This window comes from Numida meleagris, chromosome Z, assembly GCF_002078875.1.
Source record: "Numida meleagris isolate 19003 breed g44 Domestic line chromosome Z, NumMel1.0, whole genome shotgun sequence".
Lineage (NCBI taxonomy): Eukaryota > Metazoa > Chordata > Aves > Galliformes > Numididae > Numida > Numida meleagris.
In genome coordinates, this window is record NC_034438.1 from 32301341 (window position 1) to 32323270 (window position 21930).

The 21930-nt window shown below is 38.5% G+C and overlaps 1 protein-coding gene across 7 annotated transcripts in view; it reads right to left on the minus strand.

Annotated features, from left to right (window-relative positions):
* Positions 1–21930, minus strand: part of TTC39B (tetratricopeptide repeat domain 39B) — a 96097-nt gene that overhangs the window by 55908 nt on the left and 18259 nt on the right. For 6 of the 7 annotated variants that reach the window (XM_021380417.1, XM_021380418.1, XM_021380419.1 and 3 more), the window contains one exon: positions 10232–10266. The exons of the other annotated variant lie outside the window; for it this stretch is intronic. In XM_021380417.1, the coding sequence (XP_021236092.1) occupies positions 10232–10266 (35 nt within the window). The remainder of the gene's footprint in view (positions 1–10231; positions 10267–21930) is intronic. 7 annotated transcript variants of the gene reach the window in all.

A 21930-nucleotide genomic window follows, 5' to 3' on the forward strand; every position in this document is an offset into this window, starting at 1 on the left:
TTCTCCAGCTATTGTTACCTTTTAAAAACATTCTTTAAAGCTATAGCATGGGGGCTAAGGAGATCTATTCACAACTCTGATTACTCTGAGGAACCGAGCTTGGTTCACAAAAACTCCTCAAGGAAAGCCATTAGAACAGTACAGGAAACAACAGCTTTGCATTTACTGGAATTTATCGCTTCAGATGGGTATCAAGTAATACGTCAAAAGTATCTATTTAAAAATCTTTTCAAAACAAGTGAGATGTATTTCGCATCAAACAAATACTGGGAAGCAAATGCATCAACATATGCATCACACAAACACTAGGAAAGAGCTGCACATTATTACCTGAAACACTGGAGGAAACCAGGGGCTGTGATCAGAGAAGACAAACCAGACAATAATAAAGGTTTTTATTAATATGTGCAAGTAATAATTGTTTGCTCAACCAGAAAAAGAAGTAAAAATAACAGTTCTGGCTCAGTGAAGCATGTGCAATAAATACTATTCACAAGAAGTATCCATGAAGAAAACAGAAATTGTATTATTAGTACCTACCACTCTGACATTGACTTCCAAGCCAGCAATGGCTAATTGTATAGGTTTTCTTCCTGAACAACTGATTCCACTGCATCTTCTCAGTACTTTCACTGGCTCACCATCAAATTATTGCTTGTTCCTAAAACACCCAGATGAACGCAGCACACCACTGCCTACCTAACTGATCCACAGTGCAACCACATGCACGCTGAACTGTGACTCAGCAGCTGTGTCCCCAACCAAATACAATTCTGTTGCCAGTCCAATTTCACATCTCTGCTTTTCTAGAAACTTTGCAATACTATTTCTCTGTTCTGGACAGGTATATGATGCAACAGCAGAGGAAATGTGGCATGTTTCATTCCTGATGTAAGTACAAATTAAATAAGAACAATTTTATTAGGTATAGAAAATTAAGCACTTTGACCCCTAAAACTTCCAGGTAAACCAGCTTTCTTAAAATGGGTTTAATTTCCCAGAGTTTGAAGTAAAAACATTTAGAGCTTGAAGACCATTTCCCTGCACAACAACATGATGTCTTCAAGCGTACATTGGGCTGTACCAGGACAGCTGTCTTGACTAATACAAGTTACTGAAAACAGCAGACTTATAAGAATGTTTCCACCTTTTTGCTAAAATTCTTCCTTATGTCATTATAAAAAGAATTTTAGAGATATCGGAGCTCTCCACCACATGATTTGCAAGTAGTTTTTAGGTGTATTGTCACTTATTCCATTAACATGATTTGAGTAAGGGAGAGCAGAAATGCCAGGAATTTTCCTGCCGTGATTGCATATGAAAGATAAGACCATTCTGAATTCATGCCAAGCAGCTACAAAAACATTCTCAGTTTACACAGAATACAAACCATACCCTATACTTAATAACTTAAGTTACAGACAGGTCATGCTTGAGACTTGGTAAATATCTGCTAGTAACAGCTGAAAAAGAGTCAGGAGACAGTTTTCCACCAAATGCAACTTGTATTAATTGATGAAACCAAACTTTCTACAGGCAGCTACCCACACATGTAGACTCAGTGAAGACAAGCTTCTTTCGGCCAAGCTGGGTCATAAAAAATAGGCTGTGCTATCTTTCTGCATGAGTCTTTTAGTGAAGGCTTGCAGACAGCAGCATGGTGTAGAACAGATGCAGAGGTTTGCACAGTTCTGTGCAGAATACCCCAGAGTGCACCAGGATCATTCCCTCCCCTTCAAGCTATGACAATTGAGATTTGTAGGGCTAGGCTTTGCAATTTTTTCATTTGTTTGCCGCTGCTGCCTTTATTTTTCTCCTTTTTAAGAAGATAACGACATGCAGAATTGCACATTTCAAAGTCATCAGAAAATATCAACGTTTGGACTGAAGACATCTACTCCAACACAAATGTTACACCAGAGGCAAAAAGGTGTAGCTGCAGCATATACGGAATAATTAGCAATAATGCAATTATTGCCCACTCAGAACTCCTCAAGCTTAAGCAAGTTACATTAGGCTTCTGTCTTGATTACTGCTGTTGCAAATCTTTAGACTGACAATATAAAACAGCTAGTGCATCATATTTACGTAGCTCTGAAATTGTTATTTACTATGAAAATGTTATTAAACACACACAAAAAAATCACCTTTACATCATTACTTCTTTCTCTGTTCTTGAGGACCAAATATAAGAACATAAAACATCAATCACAAACAGTTACAGCTATTTCTCACTGCTTTACAACAATGTGGAAATAAACATTGTTCTTATACATTCTTAGCTCCCTAAATTCAAATTTGAATTTAGAGCCATTTTCTCAGCTCTTCAGTCTCCTTAAATGACAAAGCACACACACATGTGCAGGTATAACCGAAATCTTAACTACACTTCTGAGATTACAAGGATAACCTGCTCTAACTTCCTTAAACACTTCTGGCCCTTAATCTATCACCCTAGTAATACCACACAGAGCTGCTTTGGTAGGATCAAGGATTAACAGAATCCAGCTTTGGGTAGGAAAAGGAAATGCAAAAGGAGTGATAATACAACAGTAAAATGTGGGCACTTTCGCTGGAATCAACAACGATAGAAAACTCTAAGAAATCCATTCTTCATCAAAACTCACTGGTCTGTTTTTCTACGGAATTCTAGCTTCCATATTTCCTCTATTTCATTGTTCAATTATATTTACAGGAGATCACACTATTTTTTCAGTTCTCCTATCAATGGTCCAACACATGATCTAGTGTCAGAATTTTCTACACAAAGAGCAACATGAAGGCTGCCTCTGTAAAGGAACTGATTACAGCACTCAGGCAGACTACTACTTTTCTTCCCAAAGACAACTACAGCGCATCCTCTACAAAATAAATCCAGGTAGTTACCATAGTATTGTTAATCTGAATGTTGTAATTCATTTAAATAAGCCTCTGATAAATGGGTGGTAACTGAATATGTTTTCTTGCCATTACCTTAGAGAAAAATGTTGCACACCCACCAGACAATTGGAAAGTACAATAATTTGACGGTAACTTATTCTTGTCACATACAGATGACATTTTAAGGAACAATTAAATGAAATGAGAGAATAATCAAATTAATTAACATTTCATAGAAGTTTCCATCAGGTGGAGAACTTCAGAGGAGAAAATACCTACCAAAAATAACAATGACAAAGGTCAGTACATTACTAGGCATAATATGACAAAGAACTGGAAAGAGCTCATGCCTTTTAATGATCTTATTGTAAAGAAACAAATTCCATATTCTCACAACAGAAAACATGGATTTCTGTATTTCATCCAAAGAATTTATGAATAACCTGGGGGCAAATTTAAACAGCAGAAACAAGGTTAGAATTCTATTTGATATCTTTTGCACTGCAAAATTCAGATACTGGTGAACTATTTTAGCAAGAATTAATGGAAAAAAAATACAAATCTGTTGCATTCATACATGTTTTTGTAACTATAGAGCCTTTGCGCTAATAACACTAAGTCACCCTATAAAACAGACTTGCACAACACTTGAAGTATGCAGACACTCAAATGGAAGCACAGCAAAATATTTGGTAAGCAGCAGCTTACCACCACAAAACTTAATTACTGGCAGCGGTTTGAAATTTAAAAACAGAAAGATCCATTTGTCTCGAGTTACTCGGTTATTTTGCAAAAGGAGATGCCAGTACAAAAAACAGCCCTGAATTAACACAACCACATAATGGCAGATTTAGTTTCATGTTTATCCCACCTATCCTCCTTGTGAGGTTGAACATGTTATATCAAAAATTCTAACCAAGATGTAGAAAACTCTGTAGCTAAATTCAGCAGAGAAGATGCTATGTTATATGCCACTGTTCCTTTTAAGCAAAATGGCAAAATGACCGTTAGTAGAAATCCATTTACACTTTGTGATCCATTCAAATTTACGTAAACCAAGGACACTAGCAGAGTTGCTGAGTATACCTACAGTAGCTAACACAAGTAAAAGATCACAAAAGAGTCCAGATAAAGAATCTAATCCATTTAGACAATCAGACCAAAGACTGATTTCCTCCTGGACTCGTCCACAGATACCACAGCCAGCACTAGAGATTTAGGGAAGGATTTTACCCTCTTAAGATAACTCATTGTCCTTTTAGCATTTAACTTTATACAACCTATCCATAGTTAAGTAATAATAGTAATAAAAAAGTGAATAAAGATAGTTAAAGAGAAGATAATTTAACAAGATTATTTGCTAGTGCTTACTGAAGCAATATACAGAGCAACGCTACTTTATAGATATTTTTTTAGAATTACAGACAGCAAGATGAAATACCATGATGACTTGGGTCCCACTCATTCTTTTAGAATTCTCTAAAATAACAAGTTGGTCCAATATAATTTGAATAAACTCTTTCCTTATAAGTAAGCATAAAAGATTTTATATATAAATTATTATATATTAAAAATATTTTAGTTAAATTTTAATAAAAATCACTTGGGTATAATCATACTGCAGTAAGCCACTCAAACAAATGCCAGATACATTGTCACACAGCTGTAACAATTTAACTTTCTTATCTGATTAGAAGAGATCCAAACATTGATACATTGGAAAATTCTAAGAGGAACTTTATCAAAAGCAAAATCCAAAACAAGATACAGCTCAACCAAAAGGTTGAGCCTCTAGTAATTCATTGTTTCAATGCAGTAATGTTTTCAAGTTTCTATAACTGTTTTAGTAACAGAAAGAATTACCATTAATTCTAGACAGATTAAGGTGAAGTATAACCAGTGTAGCATAAGATTTGGGAAAGGCCTCCCTTGGGTAGTTTATCAGTGTAATCTGAAAACTAAAACCAAGGAACGTCAAGGAAAACACGATCAAAGAGCTCCACAAAAAGTCCCAGAACAGAAAAGCCCCAACGCTTTTTGAAACTCTTTAGAGACTGTATAACATCTGTACATTTTGAGGAATTTGAGAAAAGAGAAAGTCTAATTAATCGATAAATCCTGGATAGATACAGAAGAATACACATATTTCTACATGATGCCCACAACTGAAAAGTAGCTAATTATCTAAACACAGAGAAAGTCAGCAGCAAGTACTCCAAGAATATCCTGTTCTTATTGTTCAAATCCTCACAAGTCCCCTCTACAAGCCTTACTTTCCAAGCAAATAATGTACACAATTATGCTGACTGTCTGATCACACTCTTAATATCTTAACCTACTGACCAGTGTCAATCAAGTAAATTTTACAAACGAGTATCAGATCTAAGAGATAATTTAAGCCAACATCTAGGTAGTGCAGAAATACATGAAACAGGTACCTACTGGGGGAAAAGTTACAGCATAATACTTGCATTGACCTGCTGAAAAATGAAACTGCACATTGACCATTCAGGAGCCAGGAAGATGCATCTGGGGGAAGGAAAGGTAAGTAGGTCACGAGGACGTGTGCAGGGAAAGCTTGAGTCATCTGGTGGGGGAAGGTGGAAGTTTGTAAGACAGTAATCACTACGACATGAGGCTCAGTTCACTCCCCACGGCCCATTCCTCTGTCACCTACAGTAAACACATGTGAAACAGAAGAAATTGCTAACAGAAATACTTGAAGCTTACTGTGGCTTCAACAGAAAGTTTAACTCTAAATAGAAGTTGACATTGTGGATCACCACTGATTTTCAGAATCCTGCACAAGTTAAATGAGTAGGCAGTTTCCTTTTCCTTTCTTTCATCAAGGATAGTTAAGAACTTAAAGGCCTTTAAAACTGTTTATTAACCAAAAGCCTTCAACAACCTACTCACTACCTGCAAATATCTAACAAAAACTACTCAAAGCCAGTAGTAATGTGTAAAATTAACAAAGGTCCTTCCATACTATAGATTTCTACAGACCTATTATACACTCCAAATCCTGTTTTGCATTAATATTACAGTTGAATCCAAATTTCTAAGTTAGACTAAAAAAAACTTAATAATTCAGGTGGAACAAAAGGTAGTTCAAAACAACTAAAATGGAGCTTCAAGTAATTCTTCCTCTTTGGAAGAAAAACGTTTAAAAAACCAACACGATTTCATAGTAATTTTAAAACCCATATACTGTATAAGTTGGAATAACGGCAGAGATTTTAGAAGTATGCACAGAAAACCATAAACACTTTCTCTTGAATATTATTAGATCCTTCACTCATACTTCAGTCTAAAAAAAACACTCAAAAAATAAGGACATTCAGAGCCTAATGATGGAAAACCTCAATATACTTGCTTGTTAATCTATACATCCTGTTGGATTAGAGAAGCCCACTACTTCCTTCATTTCAGTGAACTAATAGGGAAGCACATCTCTCTTTTGCAATAAGCATTATTTAAACAGCTGTCTGTTTAGGAGAGGTACTGCCAAGTACACCTGAGCAGCATTTATGCATCTGAATACAGTACATTTTATTAGGCATCTTCCTGACAGCTTCAAAAAGAATAAGCTTTTCCCCCAGCAAAAGAAATCGAGCAGAGGAGGCGGGCGACTGACATGGCTGAGCAAGGACCTGCAGCTTAAACTGAGGGAAAAGAGAGAAACATACGCGAAGTGGAAGCAGGGTTGTGTAGCCTGGGACAAATATAGGGCTGCTGTCTGTATGCGTAGAGATAGGATCAGGAAAGCGAAGGCATAGATGGAGCTGAACTTGGCTAGGGATGTAAAAAATAACAAGAAGTGGTTCTACAGGTACATAAGCAGGAGGAGATAAATGAGGATGGAGAAGTGGCTTCCGCAGACATGGAAAAAGCTGAAGTGCTCAGTAAGTGCTTTGCCTAGGTCTTCACTGGTGGTCAGACTCCCCATGTCTGCCAGGACCCTGAACCTCGAAGCGTGGGTAAGAGGAGTGGATTCTGTCCCACTGTAACAGTGGAACAAGTCTGAGACCTCCTCATGAAACGGAATGTATGGAAGTCTGTGGGGCCAGACTATATCCATCCCAGGGTTCTGAGAGAGATGGCTAATGTGGTTGCATCATGTTTGTGACTTTTTGTTGTTGGTATTCCACATCATAACATCATGTAAAGCACTGGCAGTTAAAGAGTTAATGTCCTGGTTTCTGCGGACTGCGTCTTTGGGTGTTTAGTTCTCAAAGGGGGAGGGGAGGAGCTGCACTCCCCCGGGGTCTTTGCACCTGGAGGGGGCTGGTGAAGCTGCCTGGCAGACTGGGAGTTCTCTCTTCCTATGCAGCAGAGAAGCACACGGTCCCCCTGCAGCTTACAGGGTAAGAATCTTGCTTTGAACTCTCTCTGTTTTGATTTACTGGCCTCAGTTTCGATATCATATTTAGTAAATTAATGTTCCTCCTCAGATTGTTGCCACTGTTTTATTTTAGACCCGTCTACAGTTTTCCTACCCTTCCCCTTTTCCCTTTGTTTTCCCCAGGGCATGGGTCCGCGGGTACCCTGCCGCATTAGCCAAAACCGGCGACACTTTTTTTTTCTCCTTTCTCCCTTTTCCGGGCCTGTGGGCCTGCTGTCCCCATGTCATGGGCACAGATTCATAGATAACACCATGACAGGTTGCCAAGCTGCTCTCCATCATATTTGAAAAATCATGGCTGTCCAGTGAAGTCCCTGGTGACTGGAAAACGGGAAACAATACTCACATTTTTAAGAAAGGGAGTAAAGATGACCCAGGGAACTACAGGCCAGTGAGCCTCACCTCTGTGCCTGGAAAGATCATGGAGCAGATCCTCCTAGAACCTATGTTAAAGGTATATACGAGACAAACAGGTGATCCAAGACAGCCAGCATGATTTCACTAAGGGCAGATCTTGCCTGACCAATCTGGTGGCCTTCTATGATGGAGTGACAGAATTGGTGGATGGGAGAATGGCAACGGATGTCATCTACCTGGACTTCTCCAAAGCCTTTGACAGGGTCCCTCACCACATCCTTTTCTTTAAGTTGCAGAGGTATGGATTTGAAGGACAGACTGATCAGTGGATTAAGAACTGGTTGGCTGGTCGTAGCCAAAGGGTTGTGATCAATGGTTCTATGTCAGGGTGGAGGCCGGTCATGAGTGGTGTCCCCCAAGGCTCAGTCCTGGGACCGGTGCTCTTCAATGTCTTTATCAATGACATAGACGATGGAATCGAGTGTACCCTCAGCAAGTTTGCAGATGATGCCAAGCTGAGCGGTGCAGTCGATACATTGGAAGGAAGGGAAGCCATCCAGAGAGACCTGGACAGGCTGGACAAGTGGGCCCACGAGAACCTAAGGAGGTTCAACAAGGCCAAGTGCAGCACCCTGCACTTGGCCAGGGCAATCCCAGGTATTTATACAAACTGGGGAGACAACCCCTTGAGAGCAGCCCTGCTGAGAAGGACTTTGGGGTCTTGGTGGACGAGGAGCTGGACATGAGCCAGCAGTGTGCGCTGGCAGCCCGGAAGGCCAACAGTGTTCTGGGCTGCATTAAAAGAGGAGTGGTCAGCAGGGAGAGGGAGGTGATTTTCCCCCTCTACTCAGCTCCTGGGAGGCCCCATCTGGAGTACTGCGTCCAGGCCTGGGGCACTCAGTACAAGAAAGACACCCAGCTCTTGGAACGGTTCCAGAGGAAGGCCACCAAGATGATCAAGGGGCTAGTGCACCTCTCCTATGAAGAAAGGTTGAGGGAACTGGACTTGTTTAGCTTGGAGAAGAGAAGGCTCCAGGGAGACCTCATTGTGGCCTTCCAATACTTGAAGGGAGCGTATAAACAGGAGGGGGGAACAATTGTTCACGAGGGTGGACAGCGATATAACAAGGGAGAATGGTTTTAAACTGAGACAGGGGAGATGTAGGTTAGATATAAGGAGGAAGTTTTTCACACAGAAGGTGGTGGCGCACTGGAACAGGTTGCCCAAAGAGGTCAACCGATGCCTCATCCCTGGAGGCATTCAAGGCCACGCTGGACGTGGCTCTGGGCAGTCTCGTCTAGTGGCTGGCAACCCTGCACACAGCAGGGGTGCTGAGACTAGGTGATCTTTGAGGTTCTGTTCAACCCAGGCCACTCCATGATTCTGTGATGATTCTACATTCTATGAAAAAGTGAGGTCTTTACTGGTTCAGTAACCTGGCAATGAATAAGACAAATGTTAATCCCTAAATTATGTCAAGGCTAAAGCTGCTATCTCATATTTGCCCTACTCAACCAACCAAAGAAACAGAAGATACACTCCATGTAGAATGTTCAGCACACAACGTATATCTCATGACAAGTCAGCATGCTAGGCTTCCAGAAGGATGACATACACTGCCCCTTCCATCTATGAAGTTTTTTTAGTTCAGTCTATTTTATGCTTGATGGTTGCTTACGCTGTTAATTTCAGAGTCTGTTTAAATGGCATTCTTGTCCATACTATGTAACTGAAGTTTTTTTGATGTAGCTGTTCCATAAACTAAAATGGTTCTTGAGACATGAGGATGAGTTTATGCATTATTTTCTACATGAAATACTGAAATAGTCGGAAGAATAATTAAAATGAGAAAGAGCTCAGTGAATGCAGTTTGTCACACTGTGCATTCTCCTAGTCCTGAAAAACAGGATCTGTTGCACAGCTGCCCAGCTCTCTTTTCCTTTTCTAACAACCATAAAGATAGGTTATAAAGTTCACTTTGTAATCTCTCAAACACTACTCCATAAGAACTGCAGGTGGTCCTATGTTGCTGAAACAGGCTGAACTAGAATCTGTGAAGTCTAAACAAATGGGAAATCAGTTTTACAATACCTATATATAACTTATATACATATTATATTTATATATACATATATATTGTAGACAAAATGAATAGAGAGAAATACGTAAGTGAATACATATGTACCTAACTACATTAGCAAAAAAATATCTGTGCAACAGTTGGTGTAGCAGTTTCCATTCACAAGTCTTGCTTTGGTGGTCATGTATAACGTGTCATCCAAATTTTTCCAATTTATGTAAGCTGTCTTTTCACCATGCAGAAATTTATCTGTAGCTGTCAGCACGCAACAAAGTTACTATTATTATGTTTATTCTTTACAACTTTCTCATTTGCTGACAAGCACTTCATCATATACATCAACCTAATTACACTTCCATTTCCCAGCTCTTGAGACCTTGTAACTGCTCTAGAGATTATTAAGTTGGTGCACATAAAACGATTTTTCCACTGAGAACATGTGCATACAGTATTTAATTATTGCATACAGTTTAAAAAACAAACCCACCGTTTTTAAAATGTTACTTACACTGGGATGTTTTCAAAAGCATCCTCAAAATTTTCCTGGAAAAGAAAAAAAGTGCTTCAATTAGCAGTCTATATATGCTTGGGGTCTCTTTACGTAACATAGCAGAAATTTACATTCACCAGGCAGCATTTATTCTGCAATACAGAGTAATTACTAGATTATTCAGTCATGCTTTCAGTGCAAATCATCACCCAAACAAACACATTTTCTATAGGTTCACTACACTAGAGTGCACTTTAATGGTAAGTTAAACCACAGATTTTCTCTTCTTCAGACTCTTAAACTTCCACTGTTCAAATTACTGAGAGAAATATAGGCTTATACCTCATGAATTTGTGCAGCACATATAGTACACTCAGGATGTACTAGCTTAACAGTATGCCCACACACAAGAAAACAGTGTATGAATTGTTATACATGTATAGCTGATATACAGGTTGACTAGAATATGTATGTCAAGTGCAAGATGCATCAAAGATAGCATGCATAGGCTGCTCACTCAAGCATTACTAACACTTATGTGAACAGCTTGGTGCAGACATCAAGGTGCCTCTTCCTGCAGAGAATCCCTTCCTCAAATCTCCTTTCACCTAGGCTCAAACTGAAATAGAGGAAAAATGTTCATACTGACAAAAAAATGGTCAGAATGATTCAGACTGAATGCCATCTATTTCTAAATGCAATTCCCAAATTGTTCTCTACAGTTGTGTAGCAAACAAAGAGCAGAATGAACACCTACACCTTTCCCTTCAACGCACATTCTCTAGCCATTAGCAACTCAGATAATTTCAGACTGGGTTGTGCTTTGTCCACCTGGTTATTTTTCAGAAGATCTGTTTCAAGCACCAATCCAGTCTCCCTTTGTTCCACATAGACTTTATTTTAAATTATTACGTTATAACCTTAAGGAATTGCACACATCTGCCACCCACTTTGGCAGGAGTAATTGTCTCCCTTTCAATCTGGTTCCTACTATTGTTAACAGTCCCTACCTTTTGAAATGAAAGAGATAGCAAAGAAGAATCACTTTTTAACACTAAATTTAAAAGACCTGTTATATTATCCAAATCATTTCTTTTTCAAGCCTAAAGAGGGCCACCTTACTCAGCCACTCCTTGTACAGAAACTATTTTGTACTTATGAACATTGTTTCTGCTTTTTCCATCAAAAAACTGGAAGCACAGTGGAACGAATCATTCTAATTTTTAACATATCCCAGAATTAACTCTTCCTTGGTATGCAAAGGAATAAAACGATACAAAACTTATACAGCATTCTTAGTGTATTACCACAAATAATACAAGGACCATAACGTCTGCAAAAAAATTCAAAAAAAAGGAAAAAAAGCAAAATATAAATAACACTGAAAGAAAACAACTAAAGTTCCTTAAATACGATCCTTGTGTAAGTAGCTGAATTTCCACCTATTACAGCTTACTTTAAGGTTATCCACTCACTTAAGACGATGCATATACTTGGAATATTATTAAGAGTTAACTGCCGATGAGATGAAAGATAAAGAGTTTATGTGGTATTTACCTTAAGCATGACAATGTGAGATTTAAGCTAACATTCAGCAGTACTTCAGAAGACAAAGCTAGGCTTCATGAATTTTACATTTCTCCACAAACTTATCAGAATAATCAAATGCTAATGATGTATTAGATACTGTTTCTCCTCTACAAGGGAAATTCAGAAACATAATATGTGACAGTGATCCACCTTCTGAAAAAACATTACTTTACTTGTATTTTTAACTAAGGGAAAATACCCATTCAGAGTAACTGTTGAACAGTTTAACGTGCTACTACATCAAGTTTCAAACTACTGCAATTGCGCGTTATTACTGCCTCTTGCTACCACTGCCAAGGAGTACCACAAACTTATTTAAAGAAACGTCACTAACACATGGCCCAAATGCTCTCTTTCAATCTTGGTTTACTGTCGATAGTATGGTAGACAGGGATAAGGACTATTCTGAAGAGTACAGAAGCAAATAAAATGACACCTGATCTGAGAAGAGTGGAACCAAGTTTCCAAAAGCTGTATAGACGCCAACAGGAACAAATATCCTAAATAAAAGCCCTGTTATCCATGTCTCACTCCAGATCGTGGTAAAAGCTGTTCTTCTAATGAAGTGCTTCTCTGAAGACTCCACTTCCCTCCTTGATCCATTTCCAGAGACAGGAGGAGAAATCCAGCAGAACAGATAAAACACGCTGGCAGCTTTTTTAGTTTCCCATTTCTTATATGGGAAGAAACTGTTTTGTTTTTTTTTTTTTTTTACATGATATTTCAACTGTCAGATATTTGCAGGGAACAGCGGTAATCAGAAGTTAGTACCAATGTGGAAAAACAACACTAATATAGATCTCTTGCCTTCTCCTATCAAGTAAAGCTCTTTCAAACCTGAGTGCAGAAAACATGTACAAGCAGAGAGAGAATATCACACACTATAATCTAGGCAAGGACCATATCTGTACATCTCCAGATGAATTCTGTTCCTTGCTATTCATACTCATCAAATGAACATCTAAGTTTTTAGTAGATGAAGAACAACAGTGACATTTTTCCACAGTTACGACCTCTCAAAATTCCTCATATGGGGGTTAAAAACATTCCTGAAGGTGACTTTGACACTTAAAGGAGAAGAAAAAAACAGTTTTCTTCCTTAAGTTCTCTGGCCCTCTCAATCCCGCAATGTATTAAAAGGCATTGAATATGTCGTCTTGTTCTGTCTCATACAAGTTTGTAGTGAATTTCATGTACTGAAAAAAGTTGAAGTCATTAGGTGTGAAACATGGCCATTTGCTACTCCGTTCCACGCCTACTACAGAAAAAAAGCATCCTAAAGTATCAGTATCTAAAGGGGTATAAGAAAAAAGGGGACAGACTCTTCAGCAGGGTCTGTGGTGATTAGACAAGGGGAAACAGTTCAAACTAAAGGAGGAGATTTAGACTGGATCTAGGGAAGAAGTTTTTTATGATAAAGGTGGTGAGGCACTGGAACCGGTTGCTCAGAGATGCAGTGGATACCCCGTCCCTGCAGACATTCAAGGTCAGGTTGAGACAGGGCTCTGATCTAGCAGTAAGTGTCCTTGTTCACTACAGTGGGGTTGGGCTAGACGGCCTTTAAGAGTCCCTTCCAACTCAAATGATTCCGTGATTCTCAAGTGTAGCTGAAAATACTGCAAGTGAAGTGCCCGGAATAGCTTCTCCCAGATCAAGTTCTGAGATTTGTCATGTTTCCACCAAAATATAGAAGGTTTCAAAAGCACTAGTAAACATTCACTTTCCCCCAAGTAGCCTGTTGCAAATTTACTTGTGAATTAAGCCTGCTCAGCAACAGAAAATGTAGTGTGAAGAGTTACATAAAACACATTTTTAACATGTAAAGTCATAAATGTGTGCATATATTTTATACATACCTCCATGTATTTAAAAAACAAAAAATCAAGTGTTTTGTAATGTTTATCAAACTCCTGGAGCACAGAAGCAGCTCAAAGACAGGGACAGACATTCTTGCACATTTGGTTAAAGCCTAGTAAAGACTGCATTTTCAATTCCTCATTACAACATTGCTATTTCCAGAAGATATATTTCTAATACCATAACCAGCTTCCAAAGATGATTGTTTATGTCAGTTTACTGTAAAGAACATTATTTAATTCAATGTAAATGGTTTTACCTAGCACAAATGAGACTGAATACAGCTTCCTTCAAATCTAATGCTGTGTGCAACAAAGTCAGCCATATTTGTGACCTACATAACTCAAAAATCTCTCATGGATTAATAGAATTTCCTCTATTTACATAGCTAGAGAGAAGTGTCAGAGACCTAACGTAGTCCCTTGTCCATTTCCTTCTACTGATTTGAGTGCATCCTCAAGAGTATATCCCTGTCATAATAGCTACAGATGTTCAACACAGATCTTCAGGAGCCACAGCCTGCAGTGGGGTCAAAAAAAAAAAAAGCGAGAGAGAGAGAGAGAACGAGCGAGAGGGAGAAAAAAATCTTAAGATTTTTATCTTTTCCAGGCCAATATGAGTATTTAACACAAGAATGAAAACAAACCTGTCACTAGATGGCATGACAAGAACTGACTTTCCTGAAAATCTGGGGAAAAAAATTGGCAGAATACTTGATAAAATAAAGCTGCCTCAGAAAGACTTTTCTTGAATCATATTGTCATTTTATCTTGGATTACTGTTCTATTTAACAACTTTTTGATGTATCTTTTTTAAGATGTAAACTCTGAAAAGCTTACATAACTTAGAGATACTCACATTTTCCAAATCCAAGAAAGTCCAAGTCAGACAAACATAAACAGATAGTGTATTAACGGAAAAAAAACCCTGTTTTAGCATTCTTTAGCAATGACAGCACAAACCATTCACAGCAGACCACCATTTACAGATAAAGCCTCATGAAAACTAAAATGCAAGTCATTTAAAGTTACTATAGGAGATCTATCAGTTACTGTATTTCTAATACACTGGTAGAAAGTGGAAACAATTGCTTGCCCTGCTAATAACAGAAATCCTAGTGTCAAAAATACATTCATTCTCCTTTCTTCCACATTAATAGTGCCATCTACTCTTAAGCAGCTTTGGACTGCAACTTCGTAAAGAGAAGAGAATAGAGGACCTATAAGGAGAAGAAGCTGATCTGCAATCCGTATTTTGGAATAGGACTACAAATAAGAGGCTTTCTACATGGTCTTCATTTGGATATCACCACTAGTTTCTAGACGGTTTCTAGAAGCCAGCAGTCACCACACAGATTTATTTGCAAATGGAATTGAGTATTATTAAAAATATTATTTGAACAGAATCTAAGTATTCTTTTCTATTATGCTACTCTGCATATGTTCATTTCCCCTTAGCCTAGCCAGCGCTACATTAACAATTTCAAAGAAACTAGTGGCTATACACTTTAAACTCTAGGCCTTCAGTGGCAGCAGCTTAATGCAAGCCAACAGCTACAAATCAGCAATATGCTACCATTATAGCAAGACGCAAGCTCCTGATCACATTACTCAATGATACAAAAGGACAACATACTTCCTTTCAGCTGACTTGACAAAGCTGAGAACCAACAAAAACATCAGTGAAACGGGAAATATTCTGAGATGTGCACCACAGGAACGTAACTGACTCCACAGCAACAAAATGATAGCACAATCCCACTTTGGTGGGATCACACTCATAATTTCAGTAAGGTTCTGTTTCTCATTTTAGGTTTTTGTCTGCTTGTTTCATCTATTTAGTGCTGAAGTCAAGACTTTTCAGATACACCTTTTCTATCATTTCTTTTTCTTTCCATTTATAATGCTCTTTTGGAGCTCTCCTTGAGAACAACAGTTTCCTCAGTATTTAATGAAATACAAATACTACACAATCCACTGTCACTCCTCTACTCACTGGTTCTGTATTTGTATTATAAAAATATTGAGAGTTTTCAAGTCTCAGATTTTTTTTTAGCTTTCTTTCAAGTAGGCTGACATAATTTCAGGCGCTACCCCAGGGCTACTATAAAAGCACATTACAGGAAAGATCTAGATCACTATAAACTACTTAACATGAAACCTATCTCTGTTTTATATATATATATGTGCTGTATATGTTTCTCATATACATATATATGCGCATGGTTTTTGCTATTTTTAAAAAGTATTAATAAAAATTAGAGCACAGTTTTGAAAGTTAGTTCACATGCTACACATTTTAGTTTTTAAGAGGTAACCCATAAAACATTTTTTATATTAAGAATTTGGCAACTAAACATAATGAAAAACACTCGTCATCAAAAGACCATTGTTAAATTGCTTCTAATTGAATTTCTCATAATGTTCCTTTTTGCTCAACACAATTTCTAATCAATATGCCAGAAATGAACATATATATTCATGGCTGAAGATTTCATTAGAACTAGTGGGCGGCAAAACAGAAAAACAAGAAAACATTGCCTTTAACTGACTGGGATCAAGGAGTAAGTCAGTGAAGAACGAGCTGCACATGAAAACAGGCTGAGGCTGTATTATGGAAAGTAACAATGCTGAAGAAGGCTCAGAATCAATTCTGACAAGCAATTCAATATGAATTCCTGTTGTTACTGTGATCCATAAGTGAATCTGCAAACAGTAGAAAAAAATAATTCAGCATGCAACACAGAGCATGAAAACAGTAAAGCTTTGCTTCCTTAGAGTTCAGCCTTCCTGAAGGTTGATAAATATGTAAGAATACAATAGAGATTCCCCCCAGAATAGTTCAGGAACTACAACACACAGCTTATTGTAAGAGATTTTTGAGAAGTTCAATCAATTTGATTTTCCAAGCAGAAATACTTACCATCATTGGCTGATATATTAAACCAGTATAAAGCAAAACCTCTTTGATTTCTTGTAAACATCAGTTTTCATAATGTCTTTTTTGCAGAGTCAAATTCATGTTTCTCTCAAGCAGAGTGTTAACTCTTGGAACATACCAATTGGACTCTGACTCTCAGTGCTCCAGATTAAGATTCTGAGAAGCACACATTATGGTGCAGCTAAGCACAAATTGCTAGGCTCGACACCAGCCAAGTTTCATGAAAACTGATGGCTTCTGTCACGCAAGGAGCAACTGTCTTTAGTTCTAACATTACTTCATGGAGAATTCGCTCAAATTAACACAAACCCTGTAATTTGAGCTACAGACAGTATTCCACCATAGAATTTACTGTCAGAATTCCATTTCGCAGTATCAAAAAGATAACATGTTTAGATTTCTTTTTTAGCTTGTCAACACCGCTGTTTCCCAGCAGAAGTGCAGTCATTCTCCCCATATAATAAAATACCTTCATAACAGATTATATGGATTTCACCTTGCTACTTTTCATAACAACGCCCCCCCACCTCAAAACCACCCCTGAAGCATCAAAATGACAACTTCATAAAAAAAGAAGGATGGAGACAACAGTGCAAGCTTACTGATTTAAAGTTGTAAACGTTCAGCTGATAATACAGCTCAGCTAGAAGTAAGTTCAACTTTGTAAACTCATTTTGTTCATCTAGAGTAAGGGAAGTGTGTAGCGATAAGCAGGACTAACGCAATGGAAACAGCGTTACAAAAGGTGGAAGGAAAATACAGCGCTCACCCGGATCGGAAGGTTTGGGGCTCGCAGGAAAAGGCTCCCACCAAGGAGGGATCTCCAGGCAGAGATCCTTCCTCAGGGGCAGTCAGCCCTTAAATGAGGCCTAAGAGGGGTGGAGCCAGGCTTCACCCCTTCTGGTTGCACAGGTGAATTGCCTTCACCTGTGCTCCCAGGGCTGACTGGGTCTTTCCTCCAGGTGCTCAATCAGAGGTTCAGGCCATGACTCAGCAGTTCCCATACAGAAGTGTAACATGCCCACACATGCCTCAAAACTTCAGACAGAAGCTGTATGAACAAAACAAAAAATAAAAAGAAAAGTGACTCTGAAAATTGGTCCAACAGTTTGTTGCACAGGACACCTTTCCTGCAAACTATTAGATGATGGTCATGAAGAGCAGAATTCAACAATTCTGTTTTGCTGTTTATATATATGTATATAAATTATATATATATATATATATAATAGAATTTGTGTATTTCAGATCAGTTTTTGCTTTTTCATGCCAGTGCTCACATAAGTAGCAGCTGACTTTTTCGTGCTTACACGTTATTTCAAAACGTACTGACTTGAGCTTAAAATATGATCTGGTTCTTAAAAATTACTCTCAAGAACACTTTCCATAAAATGCCAGTGTTTTTCCAGAGAGTGAGATTATTGAGGAGTTGTGTTTTCCTGAAAGTTTTCCACAGCAGATGAAGAACTTCAGCTGCTAGACGCCACAGATGTAGCTCAGTAGTTCAGACTCATTTATTAAATCTCAAGAACACAGAAAAGCACATCATGTTCAAGATCTTTACTAAGATGAGTAACTTGGTCAGGAGTCATGCTTTAGCCAAGCAACCAACCAACAAAAAGAGAACAAAAAACAACAGCAACAACTCCACATCCAAAAAGAAAACAGGAATCAAGAAGACAGAACCCAGCCTTAATTTGGCTAAAAAAACTGAAGCTGAGCACTTCAGCAATACAAACTTCAGTGTGATTTAGTTGAAACATTAGATGTCAGCATCCACAAGAACAAAGATATTTCCATTGCAGCCTGGAAAGCTGTGACCTCTCCACATAGCTGCTTACCTCAAAACTACCAAAGACACAGGAAAGTTAAGGCTTGGAAGTTTCACCCTCAATTTTAAAAGTTTTTAATGAAAGTACCTGCTGTAGATAGATGTTAATTAAGCAGCATGTTCTAAAAAAAACAGGCAATTCCTGATTTGCATTTAGGTGTGTATAAGCTGGACGATTCTAAAGCATCATACCAGTCACTTTGTACAAATGAGACCGGGGTGGGAATGATTATATTCAGTGATGCCAGCCTTTGCGGGTCAGACAAGCTACATACAAGTGCATGGGTCTCCAACCTTTTGGTTTCCCTGGGGAGCACTGAGTGATGACAAACTGTCTCAGGCTGAATATATGTTAGCTGTCCCAAAAGTAATGCTTCCCATTTATTCTCATGGAGACTACAACAAATACCATAAGCATACTAACACTGTTTGATAGAGCAAATTCTCAGCTACAAAACACTATTTTTCAGCATAGTCACTGTGATTGGCTATGCATTTTCACCAGCAATGAACAAGAGCTGGCGCATCATGCTCGTCAAAACCTACATTAGTAAAGGTGACACTCTGTCACTGTTGCCACTACTGAAATGCGCAAGCCATTGCCTCACTCTGCTCACATCCACTGCTTGATGTCCATACACGTTCAGCAAGAGTCAGTGAATGCCAATGGGTGTATTTTTTTCTGCATAGAGGAATTTAATTCCACATATTTGCTTCATACGCACTTCATGTCAGATGCCATTTTGTCAAACAGTCCCTCTGCTGCCATCTGTCACATGACAACAGCATGTAACAGAATACTGTTGGGAAGGTTCAGTCTCTACTGCCATACCACCACCATCAGTCCCTGATGTCACGGGCCAACATAATAAAATAGAGGAATTGCTTTTGGAGCAGCCCTCATAAAAAATATAAAACAAATGTAAAGAAGTAACAAATCTTACTTTAACTGTTTGTATTTTTATTAAAACTTTTTTTTAAAAAAAAAGAACAATAAAACCATAAAACCACTGGGATATGTGGTCCTGTTTTTGTGAAACTAACGTATCAGGTTTGATGGCAGTGGCTGCCATGCTTAGTGAGTTCTCAAGATGTTTGTCAGAGATTTTTGATGGAATTTTACTCTTTCTGTACTTCATCCTTGAAAACAATTTTTCACAGCTGTACATACTGTCAAAAAATGATCACACGAGTTAAAACACGATTGTGAAGTGAGGGGTATTTCTCAATGGTAAGATGGAGCTTACAGAATTCTGATAAAGAGACATTAACAGATTTTTCTTTGAGTTGAATAGCTGATTGCAAGTCAATACACTCCATTTGAAAATTCACATGTAATTTATCTACGTTGACTGAAAATGGTAGCACAAATATACAAAAAAAAATGATGACTTCTCAGCAGTCTCAAAATCTATTCTCAAATTCCTTTATCAAAATGGAAAGCACAGTTACGTGGTTTTTTTTTTAATTTATTTTTGCTATTCACAGGACTGTGCTTAGCCAATGTATCAAAATGCATAAACTTATTTCCCATAACTTGAGTTAGCACCACACCATTCCCTCCCCGTGTCCTACTTTCAACCCCATAGGGTTAATAGTGCACTGGCGGTTTGGTTCAGGGGGTAGAGTCACTGCCTTTATAGCCTGGGGTAGGCAGCAGCCACAGGGTGGGCTGTACCAGCGGCAGGTTGGACTTCATTAACACAAGAAACAAGATGAAGCCTTTCCTGAATCTACTTCTGAACAGGATGCCTAATGTAGCCAAACTTCAGTACACTGACATCAGTCTTAATTGTTCTTAATGCAGCTGGCTGAGCTTGCGCTGTTTTAAACAACACCTCTCCCTTATGGCTGAGATGCGGAAATAAGCAGATTCAGTCACGCATTCAGCAAGAAACTCATAAAATTTCATTTTAATTGACATGCAAATGGCTCCTGTTAACAGTTACTCATGTTCATATTCACATCTGACTTTTTGCACATAAAAGTGAAAGTATAATTACAGTTAACACTGGCTGAACACGAATCCAGATATATATAGTCGTAACTATTACCCTCTTCCTTTTCTCTTAGTATACAGTTTTATCTCAACCCATGAGTTCTACTTTTTCTTCCCTGATTCTCTCCCTAATTCAGCTGAGAAGGGAAAGGAATGAGCAAATGTCTGTGCAGTGCTTAGCTACCTGCTGGGTTAAACCACAGCAGGACTACACAAAACCATTCTCCTCAAAGCGGACACTCCAGAAGATACCACAAGAAAGATCAATCAATTAGCATAATTACTCTTTAACCAGACATGCTCTTCTGAGTCCCATAAAACTTTGTGCTAAGCTTGAAAAGGCTTTTACAAACTTCAATGCAAACCTCATTCAATCATAGAATTATCACAAAAATGATCACCAAATCATTTGAGTTGGAAGGAATCTTTAAAAGTAATCTAGCCCAACTCCCCTACAACAAACAGGGACATACAGCTAGATCAGGTTTCTTGGAGCCTGGTTCAGCCTGACCTTGAATGTCTCCAGGGACAGGGCATCCACAACGTCAGACAGGACTTCTCCTAGGTGAAGCCATGTTGGTTGTGCCGTACCACCTCCCTGTCTCCCCTAGCTATGCTAATGCATATCTTTTCCATGGTTTTCCCTAGCACAGAGATGAGACTGACGGGCCAGTAGTTCCTGGGGTCATCCTGTCCAGACTTCTTAAAAAATGGGTGCAACACTGCCTTTTTTCCAGTCACCAGGGACTTCACCTAATTGGTATGACTTTTCAAACATCATTGAAAATGGCTCAGTGACTACATCAACTAATTCCCTCGGGTTTCTGGAATGCTTCTGGACAGGACCTGCAGACTTACGGACATTCAGGTTCTTCAGGTGGTTGTGAACTTCATCTTTGCTTACAGTGGGAGGAATATTTAATAATTTCATAGAAATTACATTCAGCCCTATTAAAATCAAAATGAACTATTTACAATGTCTGGAAGCTGGTAAGGTATCTTTCTAGACCTAATTCTTCAGAAGCATAGCCATATACAGTAATTATTATGTATATCTACATTTTCCACAACAAAGCTGGCGAAGACATTTCTACTTCCAGCCATCTAGATTAGCAGCCTTCCCCGGTTTCCAAATAGTCTACAGAGGCCATTTTTGTATTCATTAGATGATGTAAAAACACAGTGAAGTTTCACAGAGAGAGAAGCATAGGGGAAAACACATAAGGAAAAGAAAGTTAACAGCTAGACCTTCTGTTTTAGATAGCAAAAGCATTATCTTGATTTGCTTGTATGCAGCCAAAATATCAACAATCAAACTCACAGGTCTGTGATGCAAATTAAGATGCTTGGTCTTAATAAGTCTGATGAAGTCAAAATTTCACAGCTAGGGAAATACACCCATTATAGCTCAGAAATGGCTATCCCTCACGAAGCTTACCTTTCCATAACTGGCAAAATGTTACAGAAACTTCAGCTCAGTCAAGTCAAAGGGTAATTAGA